Source organism: Mycetomoellerius zeteki, unplaced genomic scaffold (assembly GCF_001594055.1).
Source record: "Mycetomoellerius zeteki isolate Tzet28-1 unplaced genomic scaffold, Tzet1.0 scaffold917, whole genome shotgun sequence".
Lineage (NCBI taxonomy): Eukaryota > Metazoa > Arthropoda > Insecta > Hymenoptera > Formicidae > Mycetomoellerius > Mycetomoellerius zeteki.
This window is the reverse complement of record NW_017257955.1, coordinates 34,238-46,823: the sequence shown is the minus strand read 5'-3', so window position 1 is coordinate 46,823 and position 12,586 is coordinate 34,238. Positions and strand designations below refer to the sequence as shown.

General features: G+C 36.1%; 2 protein-coding genes across 2 annotated transcripts; both read right to left on the bottom strand.

The window, feature by feature from the left end:
* Positions 1-892: 892 nt before the first annotated feature.
* On the bottom strand, positions 893-1,458 carry LOC108730436 (uncharacterized; the record flags this gene model as incomplete). The annotated part of the gene is made up of 2 exons (XM_018460138.1): positions 1,317-1,458; positions 893-1,227 (listed from the first exon to the last, which is right to left on the bottom strand). Coding segments are annotated over exons 1-2 (354 nt in total), but the record flags the coding sequence as incomplete, so codon positions are not given.
* On the bottom strand, positions 1,433-2,561 carry LOC108730435 (uncharacterized). Its single transcript, XM_018460137.1, has 4 exons — positions 2,034-2,561; positions 1,775-1,949; positions 1,584-1,696; positions 1,433-1,485 (listed from the first exon to the last, which is right to left on the bottom strand). The coding sequence occupies exons 1-4, from the start codon at positions 2,248-2,250 to the stop codon at positions 1,433-1,435; spliced, it is 558 nt and encodes a 185-aa protein (XP_018315639.1). The 5' UTR covers positions 2,251-2,561.
* Positions 2,562-12,586: the final 10,025 nt, after the last annotated feature.

Genomic DNA, 12,586 nt, shown 5'->3' with positions numbered 1-12,586 from the left:
TCGTATTTGTGTGCGATTTTTAGTTCATGCCATAGACTTTTGTAAAATTTGTACAAAATTTTCAGATTTGACGGATACCCATTTCTGTTCGTATAGCTACGTAAAAAATTAATCAAATCGAAATATCAATTACCGATTTCGAAAGTAGAGATTTCATGCTTTAAAATTCTTTTTTAAAAATTTCGTTATGATTATTTTTTACGAAGTTACACTCTTCTGAATTTTTACCTATTTTTAGGGATGGACTAAGTGATCCTTTAATTTTTTTGCGTAGTGTATTTAAACAATCCTTGAAAATGGCTTAAAATTGTTTCTAATAAAATAACACGGTTTACAATGTATATATTGCAAATTGTCCAGTAATATTTATTAATATTTTTACTTCAAATTGTCACTTGTCACTTTACAAATGTATTCGATTGAAGATCAAAAGCGAAGGCGATATATAAAAACAGAAAGCTAAGAAAGTGTAATTAAATATATATCTACGGTACAGCCATAAATTTGATATGCAATATATATTTTCCATACACATACATATGGTATATAAAGTTAATATGACTAGGATAATATATTTCAGATTTTCGTACTGTATTATTTTATTATTAATAAAATTACATAAACACTGTTTACTTGATTTTTCATTAGCATGGAATAAGGAATTTAATTAAAAATGAATATCTGTTAAGATTTGTCTTAATTAATATTCTTTAATATTTCTGCTTCAAATATTTTCTTAACTAAACGTATTCATACATTTATTACAAGCATTATTAAATGCTTCACATATAAAATTTAAAAAAGTAAGAACTTGTACATAGCAAATATTTGGAATATGGTGTGACCACAAAGTAGGTTTATAAGTTTATTTTTCATACATTATTAAATAAACATTCCGCATCATGGTTTGTACTTCAGAAGTCACTTCAGATACAGCCAGCTGCTTTGATGAATTCTTTAGCACAGTCTCCAATGTATTGGCCAGCGAAGAAATATTCTTGGAAGATTGTAGCATTAATGCATTTTCTTTATCAGTTAAGCCACGTTTTCTCTTCTTAATATCTGGTGGTGGTGTTTGTTTCTTGGGAACAATTTTAGAGGCTGCAGCTTTCAATACACTTGCAGAAGCATTGTCTGACAAAATCGATAAATTGCTTAGAGCAAGTGTACTTGATGAATCCTTAGAATTCACTTTAGAGAACATCTCTTCATCCTTACTTGAAGATTCTAAACCAGAATAAATATAGAACATGAGTATGCACAATAACTATCACTTGCAGTATACTTAATAACAATTCCATTTCATTATTGTTTACCTGTAAAGAATTCAAACATATTCAATACATCTGAGCTGTTATTAGAATTACTTTGTGATGATGTACATGGTGGTGTTTAAATAACTCGCTGTGAGGCTAATGAATTCGAAACAGAATTACATACTTTGTGATGATGTACATGGTGATGTTGAAATAAGTCGCTGTGAGACTAATGAATTCGAAACAGAATTACTTTGTGATGATGTACATGGTAGTGTTGAAATAATAACTCGCTGTGAGAGGCTAATGAATTCGAAACAGAATTACTTTGTGATGATGTACATGGTGGTGTTGAAATAAGTCGCTGTGAGGCTAATGAATTTAATAAATTCGAAACCTTGTTATGTATAGGTTTAGAACGCTGATAGTTTGATGTTGTTCTACATAAATATGATAATCTTAAACATAAACTCAAACATAATCTGTATATAATATACAACCATTATATAATTACTCACTGTCTAGGTTGAATGTAATCAACAAGAAACATTAAATCATTATATAATATCCAATTCGACTTATATGCAGTATCATTTCCACCTGCACCAGATCGTGCTTGCGACTGCAGAATTTTTCGGCGTTCTTTTCCAAATTTCTGTCGCAAACGGTAAAATTCCTTTTCTGTAGCGGGTCCTGTAAACACAGTATATTACAAGGGCAGAAATAAATACAAGAATTCTAATCTTATTTTTCATTGTTATCTACCATCGTACTTACCAATCATTGGTGGTATCAACAAGGCTCCAATATGAGTCCATATTAGATACTTATCACTTTTTTTATTGTAACTTTTATGTTGTTTTTCATACAATATAGGATTCTCTCTTACTAGATCTATCAATGTTCTCCATGTGACGATTTGCGCTTCTGATGCTTCAGATTCTGTAACTTCCAAATCCTCTTCCAAATCCTTTCCAAAGTCTTCCATGTTCATATTAATGACAAGAGAAACAAGCAAGAGATTGTTCAATTTTTAGAAAGAAATTATGTGACAGAATTGCTTCTTTTATTAAAAATTGTATTTGTAGGTTAGGGTAGGTTAGTTCTAGGTTAGCACCGGCCGACAATCCAACTACGTACATATATGGAATTATTCGAAATAGATTCGATTTCAGTCGAATTATTTAACTATTTCCTAGATTTCTGTTGTATTTTCTTAAGAAAATTTCTACGGGGAATACATTCGATCGAAATCTATTTCGAATTATTATAATTCCATAATACATGCCCCCTGATAGGCTGAGCGTAAATGTAAGGACTGAAGTAAGAGTAAGAAATAAAATAAATTTATTTCGCTACGCCTACATCTATACCTATTACACCTATTTTTACTTCTTAAACCAAGCTTACTACTGTATTGTAGACGGGTCTTTACGCGATATCCATAACGTTAAAATTCTCTACGTCGTCGACCCATCGAAAATCGGCATATGGCAGTTGACACATTGCCCAACCATGCAAGTTGTTAACGTCGTAGTACATCAAGTACGTCGACGAGTCATACGACTGTGTAAAAGTGATTAGATTCATGTCGCGGCAGTACAGCCATGTAAATTTGCCTTGGCTACGAGTCCCTAGCAACGGGTTGTTGACAAGGGAGTTCGTGAGTAGCCGTCGTATGACTCGGCGTGTTCGCGCCCTTGTTCGCGCCGCCGTCTTAAATTTGTACTAATATTACAAATAATATTAAAGGAAATCTTTTATCCTTAAACTAATTGTCCACATTCTAATATAAGTCTCAAACGGAGTAAATCTTTATTCGCCCTCAATTACATCAAAGAATACAACTGTAAATTCAAGATTTCACAGTTCAGAAGTGGGATATTACAATTAGTTTCGGATTAATTTTCCTCCGATTTTTTTTTCTTTTGGAGTCATCATTGGTGTTGAAGAGTCCGACGCCTTAACATTATCATTTGTTGGCAGTCTTGACTCGAAATTACGGTATTATTCGCCATTGAATGATTTCTTGAAGAAGAAATCAATTGAAGGTCTGTAAACAAAAGACGGCAACACTTTTCTGAACGACGGTTACGGAGCAGTCTTTCGTCGCTTCACGCCATATCAGTCACTATGGATCGAAGTCGCTTGGACCAACTCTTTTTTGAAGAACTCAAGAATGAAGCTCTTAGTTATGGACTCGTGTCGGCCTCATCTTGTGAACAATTGATTCACCAAATTATATCCCATTTGGAGCGAAATGGTCCACTGGGTGATTTTGATATCATGTTACCTGATGGCACTTCTTCCTGCAATACTCGAGCTACAGTTCAACCTCAACAATCTGCAAGTGTTATCCCTTCTGCGAGGTCTACGCCTCTAGTTGCTGATCCTTCAATGCAACAGATGTTTGGCTTCTTTACTGAATTAATGAAGCAACAAAGCGATTTAATGCAACAAGTTACCAATTTGGTCGCCGCTACTCGGATTTCTAACACTAATCCGCAAATTGTGTCTTCTTCTGACTCTTCTGGTGCTGCGATTCTTAATCAGAGACCTGTTTTAGCTTCAGTTCCAGTCGCTCAAGCCGTCAATCTGCTAGCATCCCAACTCCCGTCTTTTTCTGGTTCGGAAGACGAAAATATCGATATTTGGATTGAGAAAGTTGAACGCGTTTCCCGTATCCATGATGTTTCCGATCAAGTGACTCTCCTAGCTGCTTCCAGCAAGTTGAATAAGTCTGCAAAAGATTGGTTAGATCTTAATTCAGGTACTGTTAATGATTCCTGGTTCAACTTAAAGCAAGCTATCTCTCAAAGGTTCAAAAGAGACATACCTTTTCGTGTAACCTTTCAAAAAGTAGAAAGTAGAAAATGGAATTTTTCAAAGGAGTCTTTTCAGGATTACGCCATGCAAAAATTGAAGCTTTTGCAGAACATTCGTTTGCCTGAAAAACAAAGTATTGATTTCCTGATCTCAGGTATAGGAAGTCCATCTTTAAGAGCTTCAGCTACTTTGATCCAAGCAGAAACTATCGATCAATTCTTGGATAAGATGCACTCTCTTACTTTGGCTTTTGGTGATCCATCTAAAAAGACCCCTCCTGTTCCTGTTAAGCCTGTCAATTCCAAGGATTATCCCAAAAAAGAAGAAACGACTTGCAAAACCAGTCCACCTTCCGACTCTTCAAAGGAGCTATTTTGTGTTTATTGTCGGACAAAGGGTCATACCCGGGACAATTGCTCTCGTTTGAAGAAAAAGGAGCAGAACTTCCCTGGAAACTCATCTGGTAATTCGTCAGCGGTTGCTTCGATTGAAGAGACGTCTTCGTCACAATCTTCTGAGACCTCCCAGTCTTTCCAGTCTCTCCAGCCCATCCAGTCTTCCCAGTCTTCTCATTCACCGACGGTAGCTTTTGTCGACATCGGATCGCCGTATAGAATTAGCGACAATATTGTTAAGGTGACTGCTATAAATGAAACAAATTGCTCATTGGATGCTCTTATTGATACAGGCAGCGCTGTATCTTTTATACGACCATCTATTTTTTCTAATTTGATTAATCAACCTCTGAATCAGTTAAAAGCTCCATCTCGTTCTTTTAAAGCTTTAAATAAATCAATTATTAAAGTTTTTGGAGAATTTACTTTTGATTTTCAGCTCGCGATTTTTCCGAATAAAACATTTAAAGTTCCTTTTCTTGTTCTGGAGGACGATGAGCTTTTTGTGGATCTTATTCTTGGACGTGATTTTTTACAAATGTACAAAATTGTAATTGTTTGCGAAACATTTGGTAACGAAAATTCAAAGATACAATTATTTTCGGAAATTGCATCTTTGGATGATAATAGTCAGTCTGTTTTACCAGGCTATTCTAATGAGACTATCTTCGAATCTGATTTCGGACCATCAGTCGATGAGAAACTTGTATCTTTAATTCGTGAAGTTGAAAATACTTCTGTTATTCCAATTGAAGATGGTCATGCCATCACTGTGTCTCTTAAAGACAACACAACTTATGCTTATTCTCCTCGACGCTTTGCATGGTCTGAAAGGAGGCAGATTCGGGAAATTACGGACGATCTCTTGCAAAGAGGAATTATTAAACCGAGCATTTCTCCTTATTGTGCAAGGGTGGTTCCTGTGATTAAGAAAAATGGTACAATGCGATTGTGTATTGATTTACGACCGTTGAATGATCGTGTCATAAAACAAAAATATCCCTTTCCATTGATGGAGGATTGTTTCTCTCGGCTTGGCAATAAGAAAGTTTTTACTTTACTTGACTTAAAAGATGGTTTTCATCAAATAGATGTTCATCCAGATCATTCTAAATATTTTGCTTTCGCGACTCCTGATGGTCAGTTTGAGTACACGAAATTACCTTTTGGTTACTGTGAGGCTCCGGCTGAATTCCAAAAGAGAATGATCCAAATTTTTCAACCTCTTTTGCGCGAGGATAAAGTATTGATTTATATTGATGATATCTTGGTGCCATCTTGTACAGTTGAGGAAAATTTGTCTTCATTGAAAGAGGTATTTTTGATTTTAAAACAATACAGATTTAAACTTAATTATAAAAAGTGTCATTTTCTAAAAGAAAAAATTGAATATCTTGGATATATTCTTTCCCCCTCAGGGATTACTTTAAGTGATCGTCATGTTAAGGCTGTTAGAGACTTTCCGATACCTAAAAATATCACTCAACTTCAACGTTTTCTGGGTCTTGCAAATTTCTTTCGAAAATTCATAAGGGATTATGCTATTAAAGGTCGTCCTTTGCATAATCTTTTACGAAAGTCAGTCTCTTTTAATTTCAATGATGATTGCTTGAAGGCTTTTCAAATCTTGAAACAAGAATTAATCTCTTATCCGGTTCTTCGTTTATATGATCCCTATGCAGAGACAGAATTACATACGGATGCAAGTTCCTTGGCTTTAGCTGCTATCCTTTCCAGAAACGGGAATCTGGAAAATTGGCTCCCATTGCATACTACAGTCAGGCCACGAATTCTGCTGAAGCAAGATATCACAGCTTTGAGCTGGAAATGCTGGCTGTGGTTAAGGCAGTAGAGCGTTTCCATATATTCCTGTATGGTTTAGAGTTCACTATTGTCACGGACTGCCATGCTTTAGTATATGCTGTTAATAAGGCACATCTGAATCCTAGATTCGCTAGATGGACCTTAAGATTACAGAATTATAGATTTAAAATTTTGCATCGATCTGGACAAAAAATGGCACATGTCGACGCTCTCAGCAGAATCTCTGAAGTTTCGGCTCTTGTCGAGGCTTTGCCTCTCGAGAGAGAATTAGAGGTAAAGCAATTACAGGATCCGAGGATCAAGGAGATTGCTGAGCAGTTAGAATTTTCTGATAATCCGAAATTTGAATTAATTCGAGGTCTTGTTTATCGTAAAGACTCTAATTTGCCACGATTTGCTGTTCCAGAATCAATGATTGATAACGTAATAAGAATATACCATGACGATCTTGCTCATTGTGGTCTCGAGAAAGCAGTCCAGGGACTCAGTGTTCATTACTGGTTTCCCTCTCTTCACAAACGGGTCCATGACCATATAAGTAAATGTGTGACTTGCTTGACTTCGAATTCTGGTTTTAAGTCCAGTGAAGGCGAGATGCAAATTACTGATACTCCTTCTGAGCCTTTTCGAATTTTACACATGGATCATTTTGGGCCACTGTGTGAATCCTCCAACGGTTCAAAACATATTTTGGTAATTATTGATGCTTTTACTCGTTATGTTTGGCTTTTTTCTACAAAGTCTACCACGTCTAAGGAAGTTATCAAGCATCTCACATCTTTATTTCATATTCTTGGTTTCCCAGAAAAAATTGTATCTGATAGAGGTACAGCATTTACTTCCCATGAATTTTCTGAATTTCTGTCTTCAAGAAATATTAAGCATAGGCTAATTGCAGTAGCTGCTCCTTGGGCCAATGGTTTGGCTGAAAGAGCGAATCGTTTTTTAAAATCTTCTTTAAAGAAACTTGTTAACGAAAATCGTGACTGGGAAATATGCCTTGAAACTGTGCAATATGTATTTAATAATACTCGACATTCGGCGTTAAAATCTTCTCCCTCAAAATTACTTTTAGGATATGATCAACGCAACAATACTGATGCTGATTTGGTAAAATTCTTGAATGAGATTGCTGATGTTGAAATAGATTTTTCTTTAGAAGGAGAGAAAGATAGGGAGTTAGCCCTGAATGTCGCAGAAAAAACTAAATCTTACAATAAATTATATTATGACAAGCATCATCGAAAACCCATGTCATATAAACCAGGTGATCTGGTTATGATTAGGGATGTTTCGATTAAAGCTGGAGAATGTAAGAAATTGAAACCCGATTTTAAAGGTCCCTTTAGGGTAACAAAGGTTTTGGATAAAAACCGATATGTGGTACAGGACATTCCTGGTTCCAGCATAACTTCAAGACCTTACAATTCGATTCTCTCCCCTGATCGCTTAAAATTATGGATTAAAGCGTTTCCTAATCATAACCATGATGTTCAAGTTGAAGTTTAATATGTCGTTTTTTTTTTGGTTCTTGTTTCCTCTTTATCATTAATGTATATTTTATCTATGTATAAAAGATGCTAGGTTAGCTACTTTGTTGTTTAGTTAATTTTAGTATATATGTTAACTTTTTATGAATATTTTAATACCAAAACATTGTACTTACATTATTCATGGTATTTTCTTCGATTGTATTTTAAGTATCACTTATCTTGGTATCTCTAATCTTTGATTTTAAGTATGATTAATCTTGATTGTATTCACTTTAATTAAAACTTTGTGTATCTTTTTCAAAAACACGTGTTCGAGTCGCACACTAGCTCAGGATTGGCCGAACTGTAAAAGTGATTAGATTCACGTCGCGGCAGTACAGCCATGTAAATTTGCCTTGGCTACGAGTCCCTAGCAACGGGTTGTTGACAAGGGAGTTCGTGAGTAGCCGTCGTATGACTCGGCGTGTTCGCGCCCTCTTCAATTTGTACAAATATTAACAAATAATATTAAAGAAAATCTTTTATCCTTAAACTAATTGTCCACATTCTAATAAAAGTCTCAAACGGAGTAAAACTTTATTCGCCCTCAATTACATCAAGGAATACAACTGCAGATTCAAGATCACAACTGCATGTACTTGTTGTTGACCCGCGCGTACTTGTTGGAATACTGACTTAGACCCCTGCGTATACCGCGCTCGACAAACATGACCATGTCTATGTCTGTGAGCAGTTCAAATTGTATATCGATATGTTTTAATATGGCATCTCACGTGAAGCCCTGTAAAGTGTACGCGGGGTCGAACCCGTAACTCGCGACGCAACTGTCTCGAAAGTTCTCGAATATATCGGCCAACAACAAGACATCTGTTTTTAGATACAGGTCACTATATTCGCTGAGCGTATGAATGGAGAACCGCTGCCACACGTTGACGGCGTGCGCGTAATCGCTCTCAGATACCGCGTTATCCGTTAAAGAACTATAAAAAGAATCACGCGATGGTAATTCGGTTTCCTCCAACTTTTCGATGCAGTCAATGTACTCGTATGGAAACATACCTTTTCGCGTGAGCAGATCGAAATTCTCCATGCTGAGATTAAGAAATTCTGACCGTGTAATTTTTAATTTATCTTTATCGAGATGACGCCAATTTTTCTAAACTTGATGCGAGAAATTTATAAGAATCTATAAAATTTTACACAAATTTTCTTCTGCTCATTTTTAGTACTGTCAACATGTTTTCTAAAGGAAATATATTTTTCTTTAGTTATAGGAAGTATGTCTACACGTCCTTCGTATGCGCTGGCTATTTCTTTGATAATGAAATGTGAGTTGTATCCCGATATATTATGGAAAACTACGGATATGCAGTGCGAATCTTTGTAATTCAAGTGTAATTCGAATGCGCGGGACCTCTAAATCGCCCGATCAAGCGGCAATGATCGCGTACCCGTGTATCATCAGACGTGAACGGTTTTTCGTACACATGGCAGTGCGTGACGCTGTTAAATTTTTGCCACTCGTCTCGCGTGAAATCTGCCATGGGAACATTAGTAGATAGGATAGTATTTACTTTATGCACTAGATTTCGGAGTTCCTCGGCAAACCACGCAATGCAATCATTACCGCGACGAAAACGATATTTCGACAGCGAGTCGTCGTACGAGCAACGGGTATAAAATACGCTATACTAAATACTTGATGATGTTAGTATGTATAACTTGATGTTTCCGTATCACTATCCGTCTTCTCTAGGGTACACTCCAGGTCGGCGTAGATCACGAACGGGACACGCTCCTTCCTGTAGTGGTTGCTGAAGCTCAGCCACTTATCGTTCTCGCTAGGCAGTCGGATGGCACACTCGTTCATTTTATCGCAGTCTTCGCTGTGGAGCTCCAACTTTGCACTTGTGCCAAAATAGTGCAAACATCTAGGGAAAAAAATAACACAAATTTTTATTATAATTCTCTTACAAAGAGATTGTTTCTAAAAATATTTATAAATTTTTTTTGAATGTATACGAACCTGTCACAGGAATATATTCTGTGCTCATGTTTTCTGAATTATGATCTTACGAGGCGTGATAGATCCTTGATCCATGCAAAATGCCTGGCATTATCATCCCACGTATCCTCCACGTACAAGAGGTTCGCGTGCTTGTCTCTCTTCGAATCGGTGAGCCGCAATGGAAGAATTTTATTATGCTCCTCGATACACCTCCTGTACACGTTGACGGAGATATTATTCTGATTTTCGAATCTTTTTATTTGTCTCAGCGTCATCGGGAACACAATATCTTGGAGTACAGTATTATAGTGAGGATATGATGACTCTCGATGCGCATTTCTTTGAGCCGGGTGTAGAGCAGCAACCACCGAAACACGCGTTGCTCAAGGATTGTACGTTGATTACCGCTCTCTTCATTTTAATTTCTCTCGGTAACTCGATATAGCATCCCGCGTGCAACGGATTGTATTTGTTCACATTGAAAATCAAATTGAGGATACGTGACAGCGTCCACCCGCTATCACGCTCCTGAAATTCCTCCAACGATGTTAGAATAGGCTCGATGACGCGCGACGCGTACCATTCTTCTAGATCGAACGTTTGAAAGAGTTCATAATTTCTCGTGCTCACATTTTTATTCGCACGTTTATCACTCGATACGAATTCACCATTAAATACAGTGTTTAATTTAATATTATTATGTCTGCATAACGTCTCGCACACGTTCCAGCACAATTTCACTCGCTTCTTCGAGGAATTGATGAGGCTCGATGTGCCTGGAGTTTATCATGACACTAGTCAGTATACGGCTTTCGAACGCCGTTTCGATTTTACGCCATCGAAGTTCCGCGCTGTACCCGGCACTCACTTGCACAAAACGTTCACGCACCGAATCTTTCAGATCTTCAAGTCGCGCGATACAAGCGATCAACGATTGTTTAATACCAATTGATAATCACGGACGTTTAACACGACTCTGTTCCTCCAGAGATTCGATGAAATCGTTGCATCGTTGTTCCCATGCAAGAAATTCTTCTCGCGTATTCAATTGAGCGGATTGCTCCACCAACTCATGCTCCGTTTGATCCATATTGTCACTCTGAACTATTGCTCTATTGCTGACAAAATGTGTTCCCGAAAAAGAAAATCTTTTCGTTTTATACTTTATATGGAAGATGAATCATTTTTTTGGTATGTTGTATGCTCTAACGTGTTCTAACATGTTTCCGAAGGGATGATTTTTTTATCGCAGTCGAAAAGATAAGCTGAAATATTTTTTGAAAAGAAAGCATGGAAACAGATAAAACTTTATTGTTGTTATTGGCGTCGAACCCATAGATAAAAACGTTCGTCAGAATGCATTCTTATGATATGAGTCATTATATAGTTTGAAGTATGTTTGAAAAGTAATGTGATTTCGTCTTTACGGTTGTTAAGATAAGTAAAATTTCCACATTTAATGCTCTGTCCCAAATGCATATTTGAAAAGAACAGACAGACTTTATTTGTTGTTGTCGGCGCCGATTCCATAGATAAAAAAAGAAAGATATTTGATATGATCGAAGTGCATTCTTATGACATGTGTTACTGCATAGTTTGATGTAGGATTGAAAGTGAAAAAAAAATCCCCTCTATTTTTGGGATATGTAAAAAAAAGTGGAAGGGAACACTGTTTAAAAGAAGGGCCCAGCTAACATTACCACATCAGTCTCAAAAGGAAATCGAATACTGAAAAGCTCTTGAAAATATACAGCGAAAAGATGAATTACTACGTCTTAATTCAAATGAGAGGTGAAACATGTGAGGTACAGTAAGTTTATGTTCAATTACATAAAATTTTATTTATACGCTTTTGGTATATGTTATACATTTTTCTACTTACCTGTATTCTTCTTTCTTTAACAGCACATCTTCTTATATATCTTCGACATCTTTGACATCTTGTCATACACCTTATATTTTGAGAAGGAGATTCGCATTGACATCTACAGCTTATAAATATCTGGACATTGGAATCAGCGTGGGACTTATGTCCTATGTAAAAATTGTGATTGGCGATAATCGAGGAAATCGCATAATCTTGCCTCATACTACATGGAAGGCATTCATCGAGAGACGTGCAAATGTTGAGCGATTAGTGCAATCAACTGTTTCCTCCTCTCTAACGATTCAAGATTTAATTGTGGAACTTGTTAAAATTGGTAATGAATATAATGTAAAAATATCATTAAATGGTACGTGCTTGTACATGAAGCCAAAAACCATGCTTTTCATGTTTGAACTCGAACATTGCGTCGAACATGTATATTTTGAACTTTGTCAGTATACTCACGGTATTAGTGAGAAATTTAAATATTTTATAACTTTTTTACGCCAAAACTGTATTAATAATCAATGCGATGCTGCAAATATTTTGCATAAAATTTATGATAAAAATTCCATTATAGAATGTAAACTAATAGCTTACGCCCTAGATAATATTGTACACGCTGCATTATATGAAAAATAAAATGTATGTATTATACATATTACTCAGTCTTCAATATGATTCATTGCCATCATTCCTTCCTATTATCTTTTTTCTCACTCCAAGTTAGTATATAAGAAACCGCATTTTTTTTAATTACATTAATAAAAAATATTATTATATAATTCCTAAGTCATATTTGATAAAATATCATATCTATTTAATAAAATTAAATCTTAAAAGAAAAAGAGACTGCAACGGGAAGAAGAGAGAGCGCGAATAATAGGACCGCAACAGGTGGGATAAAGAGAGCTGCA

Coding starts and splice junctions, on each gene's coding strand:
- LOC108730435 (XM_018460137.1), bottom strand. CDS start 2,250: ATGAACATGGAAGACTTTGGAAAGGATTTGGAAGAGGATTTGGAAGTT. Junction 1,950..2,033: donor GTTGATACCACCAATGATTG/GTAAGTACGATG, acceptor CTGTGTTTACAG/GACCCGCTACAGAAAAGGAA. Junction 1,486..1,583: donor ACCATGTACATCATCACAAA/GTAATTCTGTTT, acceptor CGAATTCATTAG/TCTCACAGCGACTTATTTCA.